At 53.6% G+C, this 17988-nt stretch overlaps 1 protein-coding gene across 2 annotated transcripts; it reads left to right on the forward strand.

Moving 5' to 3' along the window:
* The first annotated feature begins 687 nt into the window (after nt 1-687).
* URM1 (ubiquitin related modifier 1) lies at nt 688-17544 on the forward strand. Of its 2 annotated transcripts, XM_080562454.1 has the most exons (5): nt 688-776; nt 3396-3466; nt 15381-15462; nt 16493-16541; nt 17286-17544. In XM_080562454.1, the coding sequence occupies exons 1-5, from the start codon at nt 742-744 to the stop codon at nt 17352-17354; spliced, it is 306 nt and encodes a 101-aa protein (XP_080418580.1). In that variant the 5' UTR covers nt 688-741; the 3' UTR covers nt 17355-17544. The 2 variants fall into 2 exon arrangements, with proteins under 2 accessions (XP_080418580.1, XP_080418581.1); XM_080562455.1 differs by lacking the exons at nt 688-776; nt 3396-3466 and adding an exon at nt 4258-4382.
* Nucleotides 17545-17988: the final 444 nt, after the last annotated feature.

The raw sequence follows: 17988 nt of genomic DNA on the forward strand, positions 1-17988 counted from the left end.
AAAGCCAAACCCTCCACTGAGTGGAGGGTTGGAGGAGGGAGGGTTAAGGGGCTGCAGTTTTCCACCAGTGCCGCCTGCACCACGGCACAGCCCAGCTGTCACCACCATGGCTGCGTCCGCCTGTGCACGCGCTTCTCCCTCTGGGGACGGGAGGAGGAAACAAACGGGCGACAGATGTGCGCCATGCTGTTAACGCGGTGCTGGTTGGGGCCTGATGCTGCGGCGATGCGCTTGCTTCAGGAGGCTGAGGGGATGCTGAGTAGCCGTGCGCCATCTTCCACGCTGGCTACAGGGGCGGCACTCAGGCAGACCCAGCCTGCCCATTTCTGTGTCCCCACTAAAACCATAAATCAGCGGCGAGGCAGCAGGCGGAGGGAGGCCTGGCCCCGCCGCTGGGAAGCTGCTGCTGCCGCTCCCGGCCTTTGTGCGCCTGCAGCGTTCTCAGCACGCAAAGAACAGCCCAGTGAATGGCGAGACGTGAATTTAACGCAGGACGGGCGTCTTAGGGTTTATTTGGAGTGTTTTAGGTTTATTTGGTGGTTTAGTTTTTATTCGGAGTGTTTTAGAATAACATAGGCTGCAGCTAGAGCTTTGCGCCCATCTCTGTGGCTGGCGGGCCGAGGCCTAGGCCGCCGCCTCGCCCCGGCCGTTGCCATGGTAACGCGGCGCTGCCGGAAGCCCGCCCGGGGCACTTCCGGCGCGGCCCTCGGCCTCCTTCCCTTCCCGCCCGCCGCCGCCAAGATGGCGGCGCCCGTGTCGCTGCAGGTGGAGTTCGGGTGAGCGCGGGCGGCGGGGCCTGGGGCCGGGGCCGGGCGGCGGGCAGGGCCGGGAGGGGCCGGGCCCGTGTCCGCGAGCAGCCCGCGGCCCTGTGGCGGAGCGGCCGGGACGCGGCGGCCGGGGCCGAGGCCCCGAGCGGGCCGCAGGCGGTGCCGGCGACCGGCGCTCCCCCGTGGGCCGGTGCCGCCGTGACGGGGCTCCGGGGCCGGCCAGACCCGGCCGGGCGGCTGCGGCCTCCCCGGGGGAGCCGGCGGCGTTGGGCCGGGCGGGGCAGCGGCCGCGAGGGCCGAGCTCGCCCCTCTGTGCGAGCGCACCTCTCCCGTCCCGCCCCTCTCCTTTATTTTTTTAATTATTAAAATAATTAATAAAAACTTCGCACTCCAGCTTTTCTCTCTGTGTCTGTCCGCGTGTCCACGCGCGCTCGCTGTTCGCCTCGCTCCCGTTGCCGCAGGTCGGTGCAGGGCCGCCGGGCTCCCGCCCGCAGCGTTTTGGCCGGCGGTGCTGTACCGCCAGCGCTGCCGGCGCTCCCTCGCTGGGAAGTTACAAAGTGCCCGCGGGGGAAGGCTGTGAGCGTTTGTGACCATACTTGTGCTCCTTCCTTAAAGCCTTCTTTTAGCAGAAGCTAAAAGGCTGCTCTTTATTTGGTTTTTCCCACCCTCTCGCAAACACAGACATGCCATAACCCTTTAAATGCCCCTCTCCTTAAGAATCCTTTCCTCAGTCTTTCCCGCTTCCAGCTGCAGTAACTCTCCTAATTTTCCCAGAAGAGTGAGATGCATTTTTGCTTCCCTTGGAAATGCATAAATGAGCTCTCTATGTACAAATCACAGCTGAGTTCTCCCCAGCTAGCGCATCACAGAAGGACCTTATCTTGCAATCTACATTTCCCGCTGTAACAAAGCGTGACCTTGTTTTCATTGCATAAAAAAATGTTTTTCATATAATTACTGTGACTCGTTCTTCTGCGTGAATCCCAGCTCATGTTAATAATTGCTGCTTCAATTTTCACATAACTATTTTTTGTGAGCTGGTGGAAGAACACCAACAGAGTGCTCTTTAGGAGAGTTGCTGCATATAAGTAATGCTGCTGAGGGCGCAACAAGGGTTCTGTTGTGCTCTTCGATGGCAGAGCCAAGAAAACCTAGTGCGGCATTTTTAGATATTGAATTTAAAGGAACTTAGTAACGTGGGGGTGTACCTTTGTTGATATTTAGGTGGGAATTATTTATTTTAAGTGATTTACTGAGAAAAATTTCAGGAGACGCAAGGCGCCAGTAAAGTTTTCCAGAACGTAATCTCGTAAGAAAAAAAAAATTTAAATGGTCTAAGTGAAAATAGCATTTTGCCACAATTAAATGTTCTTTCCAAACGGGCTAGCCGATTTTCTGTGTCAGCTGAGTGTTGAGTGGTTTGGGTTTCCTAACTGTTCACACTCTGGCCGTCCTGTTCAGTCCGGAATCAAGAAGCCGTCCTGCCTGCCTGTTCCGTGTGTTACGGCAGCACGCACGTTTCTGCTCTGTGGCCCCGCTCACATGGTGGGGTTTTATAATCTGAGACTGAGTTTGGCCTGCTGCCTCACATCAAGAAAAGCGATTTATATCTGTAAAGCTCAAAGCATAAAGAATTTGTTCTCCCCCCCCCCCCCCCCCAAATGAATATAGATGAGGAACCTGCTGAGGTTTATTAAGTTGCAGTTACAAAAAAGACTTTTTTTTTTTTTAAAGAGCCGAAGGAGATCGGTTACATTGAATTTAAATTGCGTTTTGTCAGGTGTGAGGACCAGCTCCTGCACTTGCCAGCCTCTCTATTCGGTAGGTTGTTCACACTTGGTCTCTTGTACAAAGCCGTGGCTCAGAGCCCTTCACTCTGTTACCTAGGGTGAGTCCTGCCGGTAAGTTCTGGCTGTCAGAAAAGGGAAGTTAGGTGGTTCAGCGGAGGAAGATTTTATTTATTTTTCATGTGAATTTGTGATCGTTGCCACTTGCTCAGCTTGCTTCTCCCGGTCAAGACCCTCCTGCGAGGGAGCGCTTTGTAGTGACAAGGTCGGGAGAGGGTTGCCAGGACTCGAGGATTCCTGGCTCTGCCTCTGCCTCGCTGTGTAACCTCGCACGAGTCGCTTCCTCTCCCTGCTTACAAGCGGAAACGGGGGAAATGGCGACTCCACGACTCTGCCACGATTTTTCACATTTTGCGAAACGCCTGGAGGCTCCCGGCTGAAAGGCGCTCGGGAAGAGCGCCGCTGGCTGGAGCGCGGTGTCTGGAACGCCGTTTGAATTGAAGCAGAGCCGATAGCTAACGGGAAAGGGAAGGCTGGGCGCTGCCCGCTGCTCTGTAAGCTCGTTGGGATGGAGCCATCTTCCTGCGCCGCTGGGACGGTGCCCGGCACCGTGGGGTTCCGGCCCGTGACTGCGCCTCTTGTGTGCGATGGCAACAGGAGGTGGCACCTTCCCCATGGGACTTGCAGTTTGCGAGCGGAGAAAAGACAAAGAGAATCCTGTGCTAAATATAGTCTGCGTCGTTTGTTTGCTGCGTTGTGGCATCTGTGGAAATTGCTGCTTTTGTCCTGTCTTCCTTCTGCCAATAAAGAGGAACTCAGCAGTGCGTTCTTTTTGTTTCAGAGGTGGTGCAGAACTCTTGTTCGATGGTGTTAAAAAGCATCAGGTGACTTTGCCTTCTCAGCCAGAGCCTTGTGAGTATCCGAACCTGCTCGATAACTTGAAAGAATGACCACAAATGAAATCCACATGCAGAACAAAGCTCATTGTGCAGCAGTTTTTGTAGTTTACAAGTACCAATGTGTTTTAAAAGCACTTTCAGGCGTGCCATTGATCAGATGGCTTGCTGCTTGGGCCTCAGAGTGAGTAAATACCAAGCAGAAATAGTCCGAAGACCTTCCGTATGCTCTAACAAATTGTGAAGTGAGTCCTTTGCTAAGCCTTTTGCCTCCCTCCTCCTGGACAGACACCAGCCTCGGAACATGCCCATCATGTCTACGTTCATCTTGATGCATGGCACTCCCTGTAACCTGCTCTGCCTCGTTTTGCCTTGACTCTTGAGGTTCCCAAGAGGTACATACGTATAACTGTGCGTATGTATTCACTATATAGATACGTGTGTAGAGCAGTGTAACATTTATGTATTTTATCTACTTATTTTTCATACTTTCAAGTGTATCTAATCATTCTATATTAGCAATACAGTTGAAAATGGCAAAGCTAATGCTTGAACATGATGCTGGACAGGCTGCCTGTGGCCTTCCCTGCAATAAAAACTAAGGTGCTGTTAAGCGAAGGACTTGAGCATCCCCACGGTACACAGCTACAAGCTCTGCTTTGTGGTTTGGCATATCAGCACCGAGAAGGGCTGTGCTAACTCTCTTGTTCCTACTTACCTGTGTGCGTACTTCAGTTGCAAGATAAGTTTGCTGCAGGTACGCTTTGATTTTTTCCAGCTGGATAGCAGTGCTTTATGCTGCCGGAGGGTGGGATTATAAACTGAGTGAACACGAAGCATCAAGGGATGTTACCAATTAATAGCTCGTGAATGTGCGATGCCACGATCTACACGCTGTGAACAGTCAGGCCTGAAATCTCCTTGCTATGCCTGTAAGTAATTAGGGATCCGTCCGAGTACTTGGACATAAGTGTATGTAATTCAAACATAACAGGAGCACTGAAATAGTGTGTTATCTTGTCGTTAATGAGTCTAGGAACATGATCTGAGACTGACTAGTTTTGTGGATCTAGTCATGTCGCTTAACTTTCCCCTGGTGCTACTGAAGCAGTGGTGAGACCTCCCCGTGGCACAGGAGAGTTCGGCATTGGATTCCGGCGCTGTTAGAGCACTTAAGGCCCTTAAATGGAAGGTAGTAAAGGATTGCCAAAACGCTCGTTTGCTTGGTTTATAAACGTGGGGGCTAGAGCATCATTTTCTTCAGTGTTCTGTGTGTGATACTTGCTGACAACCACGGCATCGGTGGCGTTCAGACCACGATCAGACACTGGAGCAGGAGGGGTTGTTGCGTGAGGTGTTGGTTTCTGCCCGGGGAGGGGGGAAGTGATAGCAAAGAGCGACTCTTCCAGCCAGGTGGTTGTTGGTGCGGGTGTGTGTGGCCTATCCCATTCCCACTCAGAGTTGCTGGGAAGACTTCTGCGGACTTCCCGGAGAGCTGGCTTCATCCTAAAGGATAAATCTTTCCCTGAAGATCTGGCTCGGTCTCAGGGTCCAAGCTCACGATCTCTGGTGATTCATTCCAGATTCATCTGACAGATTATTGCTCCTGGCTTTTCATGCCGCCGTGTCTTTCAGGTGCTGCTATCCCTGCACCTGTAAGAACAGCAGAACGGGCACTGGGTCCAGTTTGCAGCTCCCGGGGTTTGCAGCCCGCTGTTTGATGTGAATGCTCTTTCACAGGTTTTCACACGACAAGGTGCTTTCGGTTTGGGGGCTGGTTGTGGATGGCAGAAGCTCAGGAGTGGACGCTCTGAATTGTGAGGCTCATGCTATGGCAGTATTTACGCCAGCACAAGGATGGGGTAAGCAGACGGGGCATTAATGCCTGACAGCAGGGGATCGCTGGAGACACCTGTCACAATATTCCAGATGAGAATTGCATCGCAGAAGTAAGAAATCAGTAGAATCAGATAGAAACGTGTAAATAAGGAATTTGGTAAATTCTTGCAATTTTGTGCTGTTCCTAATGCCATCCGTGTTCCTCTCCCAGCAAGGAAGTTGGATTCAGCTGTCTCTGGGCAAATGAAGATATATGTAGTATGTTCCCTGCTGCCCTGCGCAGCCAGAATTACAATGATGAGAGAAACAAACCAGCTCGGTGCTGCGCTGTGGCCTGCTGCTTGCCTTGCCTTGTGTGTTCATCACTTAATGCTCTGGGGAAAGATTTCTAGTATGAGTACCGCTTGAAGACCTGCACTTATAACCCCATTTTAACTGGTTTCAGTAGCTGTCAAGCTTATTTTTGGCCAGTTTGGCCTCTCTTTCCCACTCTTCCTTTCTTTCTAGGTTATTTTTGTCTTTGCCCTCCTTTTCGCAGAGCAGCTTCTTCTCTCTGGGACATTGGGCCCAGCTACATTTTAATTGTTTAGGCATTTATATATATATCCCGGAGGGGAGGGGGAAAGTTTTATGAGGAGACTTCTACAAATATTTATGTGAAGAAAAAAACAAACAAGTTATGCTCCATAGCTGACACGGGCAGCGTTCTCTGAATGATAATAACGTTGCTTCAACAAAATACCGTGTAGTCATTTCCTTTTTCCTGGTAACAGGCACTGGGTGGAAAGTAGGTGGGTTCCAAATCCAGTTCACTTCTCCTACCTTCGTTTCTCTGCCCTTTTCTGATGCCTGACGATGGGCTCCTGGAGGGATTAGGAAAGGCTAGGAGGAAGGAAGCTGCAAATGGGACAAGAGCGAGCCACAAGGGGTACAGCTGTGTGGCAGGACCTCTTTTTATTATCCAAGGGGCTTTTTGTATCCTTACAACGCCAGTAAAACAGCAGTTCTTTATTTCCAAAGCGCCGCTGCCTTAGCCTGCGTGTTGCTGTTGCTGCCAAGTAGAAAGTTAACAAGGTGTGATGTATCGGCGTGGAAAGGCAGCTCTACAGAAGCCGCACTTTGTGCAGGGCTGTGTAATCTTTTAGAGCTGCCGCAGAAAGAGGAGCTGAAGTTGAACAAGAGTCTCGTCCCAAGTTGCCGGCTATTTTGATGATCTCATTGATAATGCTGTTAGAGGATCTGAAGGCACTAATGCCCCGTTGGCTTCTTCTGCATAAAAACTGTGTGTGTGGGGGAGAAAGCAGCTGGGGGAATAACGATATTTGTCACATGGAGAGAGGATTAAATTGGCAGGGAAATCAACTTTATTTTCAAGCATCTAAGAGGCTATTAGAGACAATGGAGCATAAAAGAGAGAAACCCTAAATTAAAAACTGAAAATGTATTTGGCAGCTTCCTCCTGAAAGACACAGTAATTTAACCAAGTGCTTCAGTAATCAAATAGATCATTGTATGACTGCCCTGCGAGTCATGTCGGAGCTCCTTCCTCCATCTCGCTGGGACTCACAGTGGTGGATTTGTCTATGGCCATGCGAACTGCATGGACGCTGCTGGAGGGGTGGGAAGTAGCTGGCATTGCTTAACCCTTGTAGTCATTTCAGGTTTAGATCAGCAGCGTCCCGCTGGTGAGGAGTGCTTACAAAAGTTTTCTGCTGTGCAGTGGGCTGGGTGTTGTATCTGGGGGCTGGGGCTGGTCGTAAAGCCTCTGGCAGTTGTGCTGCAGGCTGCAGGCCTTCCGATTCCAGCTTCTCCTGTGGTTTCAGTGACGGGACTTCTGGTTTGGGAGCAGCAGTGGCCGCTTGGACCTTCTGGGCTAATCCAGAATTCGCTGTGTGTTTTGGCACTCACAAGTCTGGAAGGATAAATTTTTAATCAGCCTGTTTTGGTAATTGTTTGTGGTTTCCCTTTACCAAAACCCCAGGGAAAAAGGCCTGCTGCTAATCAGATTTTTTTTTTCTTTTAGAGGGAAAATTAAAATAATCTGCCAAGTGCTGCTTATGTTAAAATCCCTGTAGAGAAGAGCATGGACTGCTCCTCAAGAGCTTTGCTTTCCAGGGGCCTCGTGCACAGCGTGGAGGACTGCTGGGGAGCTGGGAGCGTTCATCCTCTCAGAAAAGAGCCTGGGGATCTTGAGAGATCAGACCCGTGTTACAGGCAGGGTGGCTTAAAAATACAGCATGGCGTGTGTTTGGAGTGCTTGGGTGCTGCGCCAAACCCTGTAAAACCAAGCGTGAAAGTTTGAAAATGAAGAGTAAAACTTGTCTGTAAATGCCGAGTGGTACTGCTGGGTGGCGCGGAGTAGTTAGTGAGTGATTAATACTCGGAGATGCTTTTATTGCTCTGTTTATTATCCCTGATGTTTTAAAACTTGCTCCAGAAAGGAATGAAAGTGATGGTGGTGATGCAGAGACTTGCTGGAAGGACGACAGGAAGCCGTAGCTCGGTGGAATTCCACGCGGTCAGGTCTTTGAAAGCGGCGCATGCTGCTTGCGGGTCTCAGAGGATTCGGGGTCGTTCCCCGCCCGCGCAGCTCTGTTATTTCAGGTAATCACCACACGTGGGGTGAGGAGAGGGGGCTCGCTGAGTTACCGGCGTGGCACCTCAGCCTGGCCACGTTCAGCCGGGAGCTTGGTGCGATGCTGCGAAGGAGCATCCCTGCCGCAGCTCCGTCTCGCTGCCCCTCGGTGCTCTGGGTCCCAGCTTCGGCACGAGGAGGAGCGGGTCCCTCGCGAGGGACAAGGGTCGGGGAGAGGCGTCGCAGCCTGGCAGCAGCAGCAGCCCCAGCGCTCTCGAGGGAGGCCGCGGAGCCGCGCTGCCGGATCAGCTCAGCTCGTCCCAGCTCTTTGTGCAGGGAGCTTCCCAGGCACCGAGAAACCGGCTCTTGTGTGCGACCAAATCCCCGGGCTAACAAAGCCTGGCTTTCCCCCCCCCGCCGCCGTGCTGCAGTGCAGGCACCTAGCAGGATAACCTTTCTGCGCCAGGCCCCCCCCTCCGCTCTCTCTTTTCTCTCGGTGGGATTTGCTGCGCTGACAGCACTGTTCTGAGGGTGGCAGCGGAGCAGGGCTGGGAGGAGGATCCGGGCCCTTTAAACCGCTTAGCATGCGGTTCACACGGCTCCGGGCCAGCTGTTCCTTTCTCCTCCTGCCCTCACTCGCAGGAGTTGTTTGCTGAGCTCAGAGCTCCTGTGCAAAATTGCTTTTCAAAAGAGCCACTTTCTGCTTAATTAAACAATGAGCCGCCGTCCCTCTGCACATCTGTAAAGCTCCCTCTGCAGCCCCTTTATCCCACAAACTGCTCCATTCTTACCTCCATTCACTTGTAAATCTTACCCCCCCTCTCCTCCACCCTGATCATCTCACTGGCCCTTTCTTTTCCCCTTTCAAGTAAGACTGAGGGGCTCGGAGTATCCGTGGGGGTGGCTGGGCCGGGTGGGCAGGAATCGGTTTAATGGTGCTTGCCCTGCATGGAAGTCTGATAATAGCCAAGCGGAGCCGAGCCCGAAAGTGAGAGGCGAGGGCTGGACTCGGCGTGCTTTCTGTATTTAGGGGAAGAAAATGATGGCAGTCACTGAGCTGTGACACTGACTCATCCAGCAGCCGGAGGGGACACTAGCCACCAGCGCGGCTGGAAGGGGGGCGAGGGGGTTGCTTCAGGGAGCTCTTATCCAGCTGGCAGTGCCCGGGGGATTCCCTCCGCCAGGCTGGCTGCGTGCAGCCGGGCTGCCGGGGAATCCCTCTGCAGCTCCTGCAGGAGCAGCCACCTTCCTCTGCGGGGTCTCACATCAGTCTCCTGTGATCCTGAGAGGGTTTTCCTTCTTAAGCCTCCACACGCACGCAAAACCCAGAAGCTGGGAAAAATCGAGAGAGGGGGAAAATTTCAGTTTGCTGGGTTCTGGCTAAGCTTTATGCCTGCAGTTAGCAGTGCATCCTCTGGATCGTCTTCCTGAGCAGCTTTAAAAAAAAAAAAAAAACAGCAACATTCAAGGTTAAGCAGGATAAATGAATGGAAAAGCGGTGAGGTGGGATATCTCCTTCATCACAGGGAAGGACAGATTATAGCCGGGGTGATGCAGTATCATCGAGCATAGATTGATAGGGAGGAGTGAAGAAAAGGGAGTTTGGTGCCTAGCAGGAAGATTCCCGACTACAAAACTGTCAGACCGTGGCGCAGTCTCCTGGGGGGTTGGTAGCAGGCCCGTATGGCTCGAGCGTCTCAAAATCGGAGCGGGCAAGGCTCGGGGTGCTCTTCTGTTGCACGTAATTCTGCACTGCCAGAGGGATAAAAGTGCAGGAGCTGTTAACCTGTTATTTTTCACGTCTGTGCTTCCTAATGTGGCACTTTGCTGCCTGTGCAGGAGCCCGTAAGGCTCTCCCAGTTCCTTCCCTCGACAGTTTTGAACAGGAGGCAAGACTCAAGGACCAGCACTAGTGATCTGTGATCCTAATTAAAAGAGGCGGTTTGGTGCACTGGCATTTCTCTGGGAGTCTGAAGTGACAATAGCGTTGGGTGTTACGGGATTAGATGCTCTGCCTTTGGAAATGTGCAGGGATTAGGTTTACCCCGAGGATCAGCTCCGAGCTGCTTTCTTGTAACGGGAGCTGATGGATCTGGAGGCTCGCTGCTGGCTAGGCAGCGGCGTTGGAGATCCCTTGAACTTGTGGTCTGCTGCCAGCGGCCCGTGGGGAACGGAAGATCCCGAGCAGCTCCTCTGCAGCTCAGGAGAGTTGTGATAAAACCCCAGGGCTGAGAATTGCTCAATGACGGCTGGGATCTGCGCCTCTGCTGCTAACAGAAGGGCAATGAAAGAGCCCTCTGATCCCGTGGGCACAAGGAAATGGGGAAGAGCACCGCTAAGGCTTCTCTCCTAGCTGGGAAGTGAGAGAAGGGTGCTGTAACACAACTAAAAATTACAGAAACCAAGACCTTGACGTTTGTTAATAGCAGACAACAACAGAAGAGAGGAACAAGTGGGATTCTCTTGTAGTTACCCCCTGATATTTCTGTAGTACTTAAATCACCGGCCACTCCAGCGCAGGATGGGCTCGTGTGCCTGTCAGACAAAATGGATTTTGCTCTCCTCAGCCTCGCTCTGCGCAGTACCAAGCCCATTTGCCTGTGACTCCATTTCTATAAGCTATTCCAGGTCTTCTTCTGCGGTTTATGGCACACCATCATCTGCTTCAGTGAGTGATTTGCATATCAGATGGGAGGCTGGAAGAGGCTGAAGCATCCCTCAGGTCAGGTTTTGTAGCTGGCTCTTTTACAGAGCAGGTTCCCGGAGTGCCGTAAGATCGAAAAGCACACAGCAAGCGTTCACCTGGCGGGGCAGCAGGTACCGGGAGCCGGTTTGTCTCTTTAGAAACAAGCTGCTTGAGCAGGGGAAGGGGGATACAGATTGCCTCTCCCTACATTTCCATGCAGGCAGGGGGAATAATGGCAGAGGAGCGGCAGGGAAGGGGCTTTGTCATGGTTACAGGCCAGTGGCGGAGAATGTGGGTGGAGCGGCGCTCGTCCAGAGTTAGTGACCTCAGCAAATTGGAGCTCAGCCATGGTCAGTATGATAAATGATCTTATTCTGGGTCAAAGAAACGGTACCCCACGGGGAGGTATCCGCAAGGCGGCCCGGGAAAGCGCCGTGCTCCTGCGGCACTGACCCCTTAGTGACCAGTGCTGCACAGATCTGATTTATTGCGGACCAGAAGGGAATTTTCCATGGTTCGCCCTTTGTAGGGTTCCCCTGTTCCCTGAAACAAGCGCTCAGCTCTGCAGCCAAGGCTGGATACGGGTGTGACTGCACCCTCGGGATGCCCTTCGGGGGCTCTGTGCTGCGTGCAGGTCTCTATTTGGATTTTAAGGCCGGGGACACGGAGGTGTCTGGGCGCTGCACGTGTGTGTGCGAGCCTGCCCCGTGCCCCGTGCAGCTCCCCGGCAGCGGGGCTGTGTGTTTGTGTAAGTGGTGCCGTGGGTGTGCAAAATCCTTCTGCGTTTCTGCACGTGTATCAGCTCGGTGTGAGAGCCTTCCCCTGTAACCCCCAGCTCGGCGTTTCTTATTCCAGGCACCTGTTTTCTCTGCTCACGGTGAGCGCCCTCTCTGCTGAGTTATCACGGATGAATCTGTCAGGCCAAGGAGGTTTTATTGAGCTGGGAAAGATCTATGGATTTCAGCCCTGGGTTCGAGGGTGCGAATGGACCCGGGCTCTTGCTCCAGGCAGTGCTAAAATGGAGTCCCAGCCGCGTTTCTCTTGCAGAGGAAGCTCAGCAGATTCCTCGTCAACGAGCAGTTGGGATAATGCAGAAGATCAGGCCTCAGAGGATACGCGAGGGGACCGAGCAGGCTGTGCAATTCTCTCCGCCACTACCAGGAGTGTTTGTAATGCAGCTGGGCTGAAAATGAGCCGACGCTGTTGGGTTTTTGTATGCACGCTCACTGCAGTTTTTGCATCCTGTCCGCTTGCGTGACAAGCCAATGACTTTGTGTCACTGCGAGCACGCTCGTCGTTTTCCTGAGCTGTGTGTTTCGCTGGGTGATTTGTTTTATGCATGTATTGTGGGTTTGAGCTCCCATCTGTGCACTTGAGCTAAGCAGTTTTCTCAAACGTTTGTCAGTTTTTCTTTTTTTTTTTAATTAACTTTAGATTATTTTTCCTGAGAATTTGGAGAGGTTTGATGTACTGTTAGCACGGGCAACAGAAGCTGTCTCTGTGTACAAATGAGGCAGGGATTTCCTACCATGTGCTCCAGTCCCTCCTTAGCAGTTTGAGAATATTTCAGCTTCCCTGGCCTCTTCGCTCTGCCTTCCCTGCCGACGCTGCCGGTGGCGAGGGCAGTTAATGGTAACCGGGGTGGGTTTTTGGTGTGGGTGTTTGTTCGCGGCGAATTGAACAGAGAAGGCTACCGAAGAGATTTCACTGAGGCTGTGCAGCAGTAATAAAAACGTGTCGTGACTGTGATGAGCTGGCCTTGAGCTGGCGACCTAGCAGGGGAGTGCTGCCTGGTCTCCGCTCTCACCCAGACCTCGCCCCTGGGCCAAAAGGCACGGTGCTGGTGCAGCCAGGAGGCGGCACGCGCGGGGTGCCTTGTGCGGCTCGCAACGATCCCCGCTGTGTGCCGGGGGCCCGGCCGAGCACCGGCACGACCAGGAGATCACCGCGCCGGCGGCGAGGATTTAACCGGGCGCCTGACGCGGTGCCTGAGCGGGTGCAGGTCTTTTCCCCTCCTTCTTCGTCATTTGTGGCGGCCCGGCTGCTTGCGCAGCAAATCCTTCGCCCAAGGAGCTGGCAGCCTGGGCCGGACCCAGGTCAGAAAGAAAATGCCTCAGGAACACCACGTATGGCAAATACAAAAGGCAGGCGGCTGTACTGTAATTCGCCTCTTATTATTGCCGTCATGATGCCGTGTAGGAACCGATCAGGGCGCTGAGCTGCGAGATGGCTTCTCCCCAGACCGACTGCGACGGAAGCAATTTCCTTCCTTTTCAGTACCTTACTTGGGCGAGGTGGTTTTGGTGCGTCTCTGGTCATTTTTCGTCCTTTATAATTGATTCGTTCGAGTAATCTTGGTGCACAGAATGTAAGGACATGAAGGTGGGGGGGGAAAAAAGGTTCGGTGCTGAGAAATCGGCTGAAAGTATTAGTCGTAAGGTCGGCCAAAGACAAGGGGCCTTGATTTTCATCGCCATTAGGAGCGGGGAAGCTCCAGGCATGCACAGGCCGTCAGTTTTTTCCTGCTGTCTGAATTCTTCGGCGTGTGTGTACGTGACTTGTGGGGAGGGGTAAATGAATGTAGGCTCAGGTGGGGCTGGAAATAACATTTATTACAGGAGGAGTAGGGGTGAGGGAATCTTCCAGCGCGGCCTCAAATAAATCAGTCCTCTCGCCCCTCAGCCCAGCCTGCTTCTAGGTGGCTGTCTTTTATCCAGCTGGTGCAGCGTGTTTCTGTTTAAATGATCTCTCCCGAAAGGTCCCAGAGGAAAGGGCTGCTTATTCCAGGCAAGGAGAATTGTATATGGCACAGCTCATTGTTGTGTGCCCCGCCGCAAGTGCATAAATATGAAACAGCTCGCGGGCGCTGTGCTGGTGGGGCCGGTGTCCCCTTCGCGCCCCCCTCCTCCTCCTCCCGAAGGCTTCTCTCCATCTTTCTTCCTCCCCAGCTTTCATTTCTTGGTGACGGAGAGCGGGAGCCGTTTGGGTGTGAGATCCTGAGGGCCTGACGTTGCGGCAGCATTTTTCAGGGGAAGGCAAACACGGCGAGCTCTCGTTCCAGCGGCTGCCCGACCGGCGCGGCGTCTCTTCTGCGCGGCGCTCGCCGTCTCCGGCGCGTGTCGGTGTCAGAGCAGCAGAAAACGGCCCGGTGTGTGCTCCTGACTGCGTGCCACCATCAGGGGCGGCCCCGGGCAGGCGATTCAGCTCCGTGCAGCTCCGTCTGCCGCGATCAGAGCGGCCCAGCGCACGGAGGCAGCAATGCCTGCCGCTCTCCGGCAGCCTCCACGGGTGCTGTGGTCCGGAGCCACGAAATGGGGGAAATGGAGGTAGAATCCCAGCAGCTCCCCCTTTCCCTAGGAAAAAAGACACGTCCCCATCGCCAGGGCCGCTCTCCCTTGGCGTGACAGCAGCGATGGGGTGACCCTACTCAGAAGAACCCCAGCCCTGGGTGTCCACGATCCCGTAAAACCCCGCTGTACGTCAGGGACTGGGTCGAGCTGCTGCAAGCACGTTTATTTTTGCTGCTCACGAAGCTGGCGCTTGGTGAATCGCATGCAGGGGTTCGGAGTTCTGTGCGGAAGGGCTCCCTGCGGCCGCGGCGGGGCTGCCGCACGTGCAGGAAACGCGAGGACCCGAGAGCTGCCTTCGGAGAGCGTCTTCGCGCCTCTAAAACAAACAAAACTCTTCCAGGGCTTTCAAAGGGTTGTTTAAAGGAGCCCCGGGAGAATAACTGATCGTGGATTCAGAATGATGAAGTGGGTTGTGGAATGGTGAAATATAGAGGCAAATGCAGGAGAACTCCACGTTGCAATTTGTCAGCTTCTCTAAACCCTGTAACGGATTATTCCCCCCCCCCCCGTCTCTTCTCACCTCTCCAATAGGAAATTAACTGATGCTATCACTAAAGAAATTGTTTTTGCCTCACAAAGTAAAATTGATACTATAAAAACCCGCCAGCAGTGTCTCCTCCTCCTTTTACATGAAGACAAATCCTTCCTGTCACCTACCGAAATGGAAAGATAAAGGCTGAGCTTTAATAAAGAAGCCACGAGCACGAAGCGCGCGGGGAGGGAGCTCGTGGGGAGGGGCTGCCGGCAGGGCGCGGGGAGCACGGCTGCGCCAGCGGGTGTAGCGCCGAGCGGCGTGACGAGCGCCCGACACGCACCCGGCACGGCCGGGGCCTGCGTGGTGCGTGCTCAGCGCCCGGTTCTGTGCACGCTTGTGGCCCGGAGCGCGCGTCTCGAGGGGCTGGCGCTGGTTTTGGTACCCCTGGCGCCTCCGCTGTTCTTTCAGACGCCGAGGCACGCGCGGTTGGACTTTTAAAATCGAATTAAACAAGCGCGGAGTTAAACAGCGATTTGTTGGGCAAGGCCAGGGTGCGCGGGGCGTGGGGATGTGCTCGAGGAGTCTTACCAGGAATCTCCTGCTGGACTGCCCCTTCGGCACTGCTGCGTTAACCTTGTGGGGCGCCTGCAGCGCAGCGGGGGTTTGAAGGAAGGGGCCCTCGCCAGAGACCTGCTCCAGCTCTCAGCCTTCCTTCTCGTACCCCCGACCGCTCAGGCAGGGGGTCACCGGTCCCCAAATCGCCCTTTCTCCGGGGAGGAGCAACCCTTTGCTGCCAAACCGGGGAGCTGAGGGCAGAGCCCTGAGCTTTGAGCCGCCTTGGTGGCTGCTGGCGAGGGGCGGCCCTGCTCTGATGGGAGGTGGGGGGCTCTCCCCACGTAGCCCGCACCTTCCTCACCTCCTCTGGGTGGGTGAACAATCACTTTGTTCCGGCACTGCCTAGGAGCTGTCAGCTCCTCTGTAAACTGCTCTCCTCTCTCCTTTCAGGGGATATCAGAAACCTGCTAAAGTGGATCAAAATGAATCTGCTGAAAGAACGGCCGGAATTATTCATGCAGGGGGAATCTGTGTAAGTACAGCTGTTGTGAACCTTCCCTGCGCTTCCCTCTCTGGAGGTGCCCGTGGTTTGGGCTACGTTTCTCCTGTTGGTTGCAGGAAGGTTCATGTCCGTGAGAACAGGGGAGATGCTGAAGTGGTAACGGGGAGGGTGTCCCGTGGATTTGGAAGGAACTCCAAGCTCTACCTCCCCCTGTTCCCTGGAGAGCTTGTCTGTCCTTTGCAGCCCTCACCCCAAACCCTTAAACCTTAAACCCGGAACAGGACCACAGATAATTTCTGCTCTCCGCATTATCACCTGGAGCAGCGCAGCTCACATATCCCCAGTTCCAGGAGTTTTAGCAGGTCTGTCCATTCCCTGCTGACATCACTGGGACTGAAGCAGTCGCTCGGAGAGGTGCCAACAAATATTTCTTCTGGGAAATGTATTTTTATTGTCAAAATGGGGCCAGCCTCGTGGAGGGGGGGGGGAGAAAAAAAAAGTCAAGAGAAATGGAGCAGAGTGAGCTGTGCAAACCATCCCTGACTGCGGGGTGGCGCTGGGGGTGTTTAACATTCGTCACGGATCTTTGTGAGCTGAAGCGTGTGCCAGGTCCCCTGGTAACAGGAGAGACAATTGCAGGACACTGAAGATCAAAGAGGGGGAATCCCTCTGCCTGTAACCGGGGGCTCGGAGTGGATCCCAGGTGTAGGGGCACCGGAATGCCTTTCCCTACCTTCCCATCGAGCTCTCCGCGCTCGACTGTTGTGTGGGGGTTTTAATTACCTGGCTTTTCTACACGGTACGGAAATGCAGTCATCTTGGAGCATCCTCAGGAATGGTGCATTTGATTTAAGTGAGCTCTGGGATTGCTCTTGCCTCCCCTTGATTTGATCTAGAAAGGGCACAGACCGGACCTATTTCTACCTCCATGCTAGGATCCCTTTCTCTCTTTGGCTTTACAGGCAGTCAGCTTGTGATCTGTGCTTTAACGTCCCTCGTTCTTAACTATTTGTGAAGCTTTTTAGCAGCCCTATATCCTAATTATTTCTGTGTTCTGCAGGAGGCCAGGAATTTTGGTGCTCATCAACGACGCAGACTGGGAACTAATGGTCTGTACTCCTTCACTTTGACTTTCTTTGTTGAAAATATTGCTCTGTCTGTTCTGCAGTTGCTCTCAGAGAAGCTATTTCTGATTCTTGCCCCAAGCCAAGTGTCTAGAATTTGAGGGGGAAGGGGCAGGCTGGGATCTCTGCCCTGCGTTGTACCGTCGCGGCTGTTCCAAAGCCTGGAGCCTTGATCTAACCTGCTGAGCCTCAGCAGCCGGCCGGTGTCTGAAGAGAGAGCCCCCACATTCCCTGGCCTCCGGCGGGGGGCTGCAAACCTCTGGCTGCTCGCAGCTCTCATCCGCGCGTGGGGGAAGAGCCTGGGGGGTCCCGGGCAGCTTCACAGCCCTGAGCCAGACCCCTCAGCCGGAGCAGGGTGGTGCCCTAGCTGGGGATGACAGCCCTGGGGAGGTTTCTGCCCAACCAGGCGGCTGCTTAATGCCTCTCCTTTTCAGCCCGCTGTTGTGCTCAGCAAACAAACAGGCCCTAACTATTTTCCTGCCTCAGGCAACCACCTGTTCTGTCAAAACTGTGGTCCAGAAAGCGGTGTGTTCCTGGGATAATGAGTGTCAGCTCCTTCTCTGATCTCTCACCTTTGCTGCCTTTAAGATGAAAACATCCGTCTGTCCCCTTCTGCTCTCCCTAACGCTCACCATCTTTTTACAAGATGTTTTCTCTTTGCAGCTAGTATTTGGAAGTGACATTTCAACCATTTTTCTTTTTTTTTTTTTTTTTTTCCTTGGCCTGCAGGGTGAGCTGGATTATAAACTCCAGGACCAGGATAACGTGCTTTTCATCTCGACATTACACGGCGGGTGAACTCCTGGAAAAACAAGAGGATGTAAATCCAAACCTTTGGGAAAAAAAAAAAAAAAAAAAAACTAAACCCACCCAAAACTCTCTTGAACTCTCCATGCCCGGCCTCGGCACCTTCCCACCATGTTCCCTTGTTCCTACACATCCAAATAAAGCCTCGCCAACGCACGGCCTGCTGTGTTCTGCGACAGCATCCAGCTTTTGGTCCTCATTTCACCTCTCCTGACCGCACTTCAGGTACCTTAACGAACAGAGAGCACCTGCTGCATGTGCGACTGTGGTTTTGTGACAGAAGGAAGAGGGGCGCTGGCCCCGGATGGCGCCTCTTTGTAGGCAGTGAGGCGTTTGGGGGGGATTGCACCTGCTTTGGGGTGAGGCGCGGTGCCTTTGCTTTGGTGCTGGGATTCTTTCCACGCAGTGTTTAGGGTTGTGTAGGCTATCGCCGCAGCCACAGGGCTGCCTGGGGAAGGACGAGACGTGAAGTGCAAGGAGACAAAAGGTGGCTTTACTAGCTTTTCTGTGAGGTGCTGGAGGTTACAGCTTCAGAGCCCTCTGTACCGGCTCTCCACCTGGCTTGCTATTTATCTGCGGGAAGGAGACAAACACGCTTTTTTGTTTCTGTTTTTTTCTGATGCCT

This window comes from Anser brachyrhynchus (assembly GCF_964034855.1).
Source record: "Anser brachyrhynchus genome assembly, chromosome: 19".
In the NCBI taxonomy this organism is placed as follows: Eukaryota; Metazoa; Chordata; class Aves; order Anseriformes; family Anatidae; genus Anser; species Anser brachyrhynchus.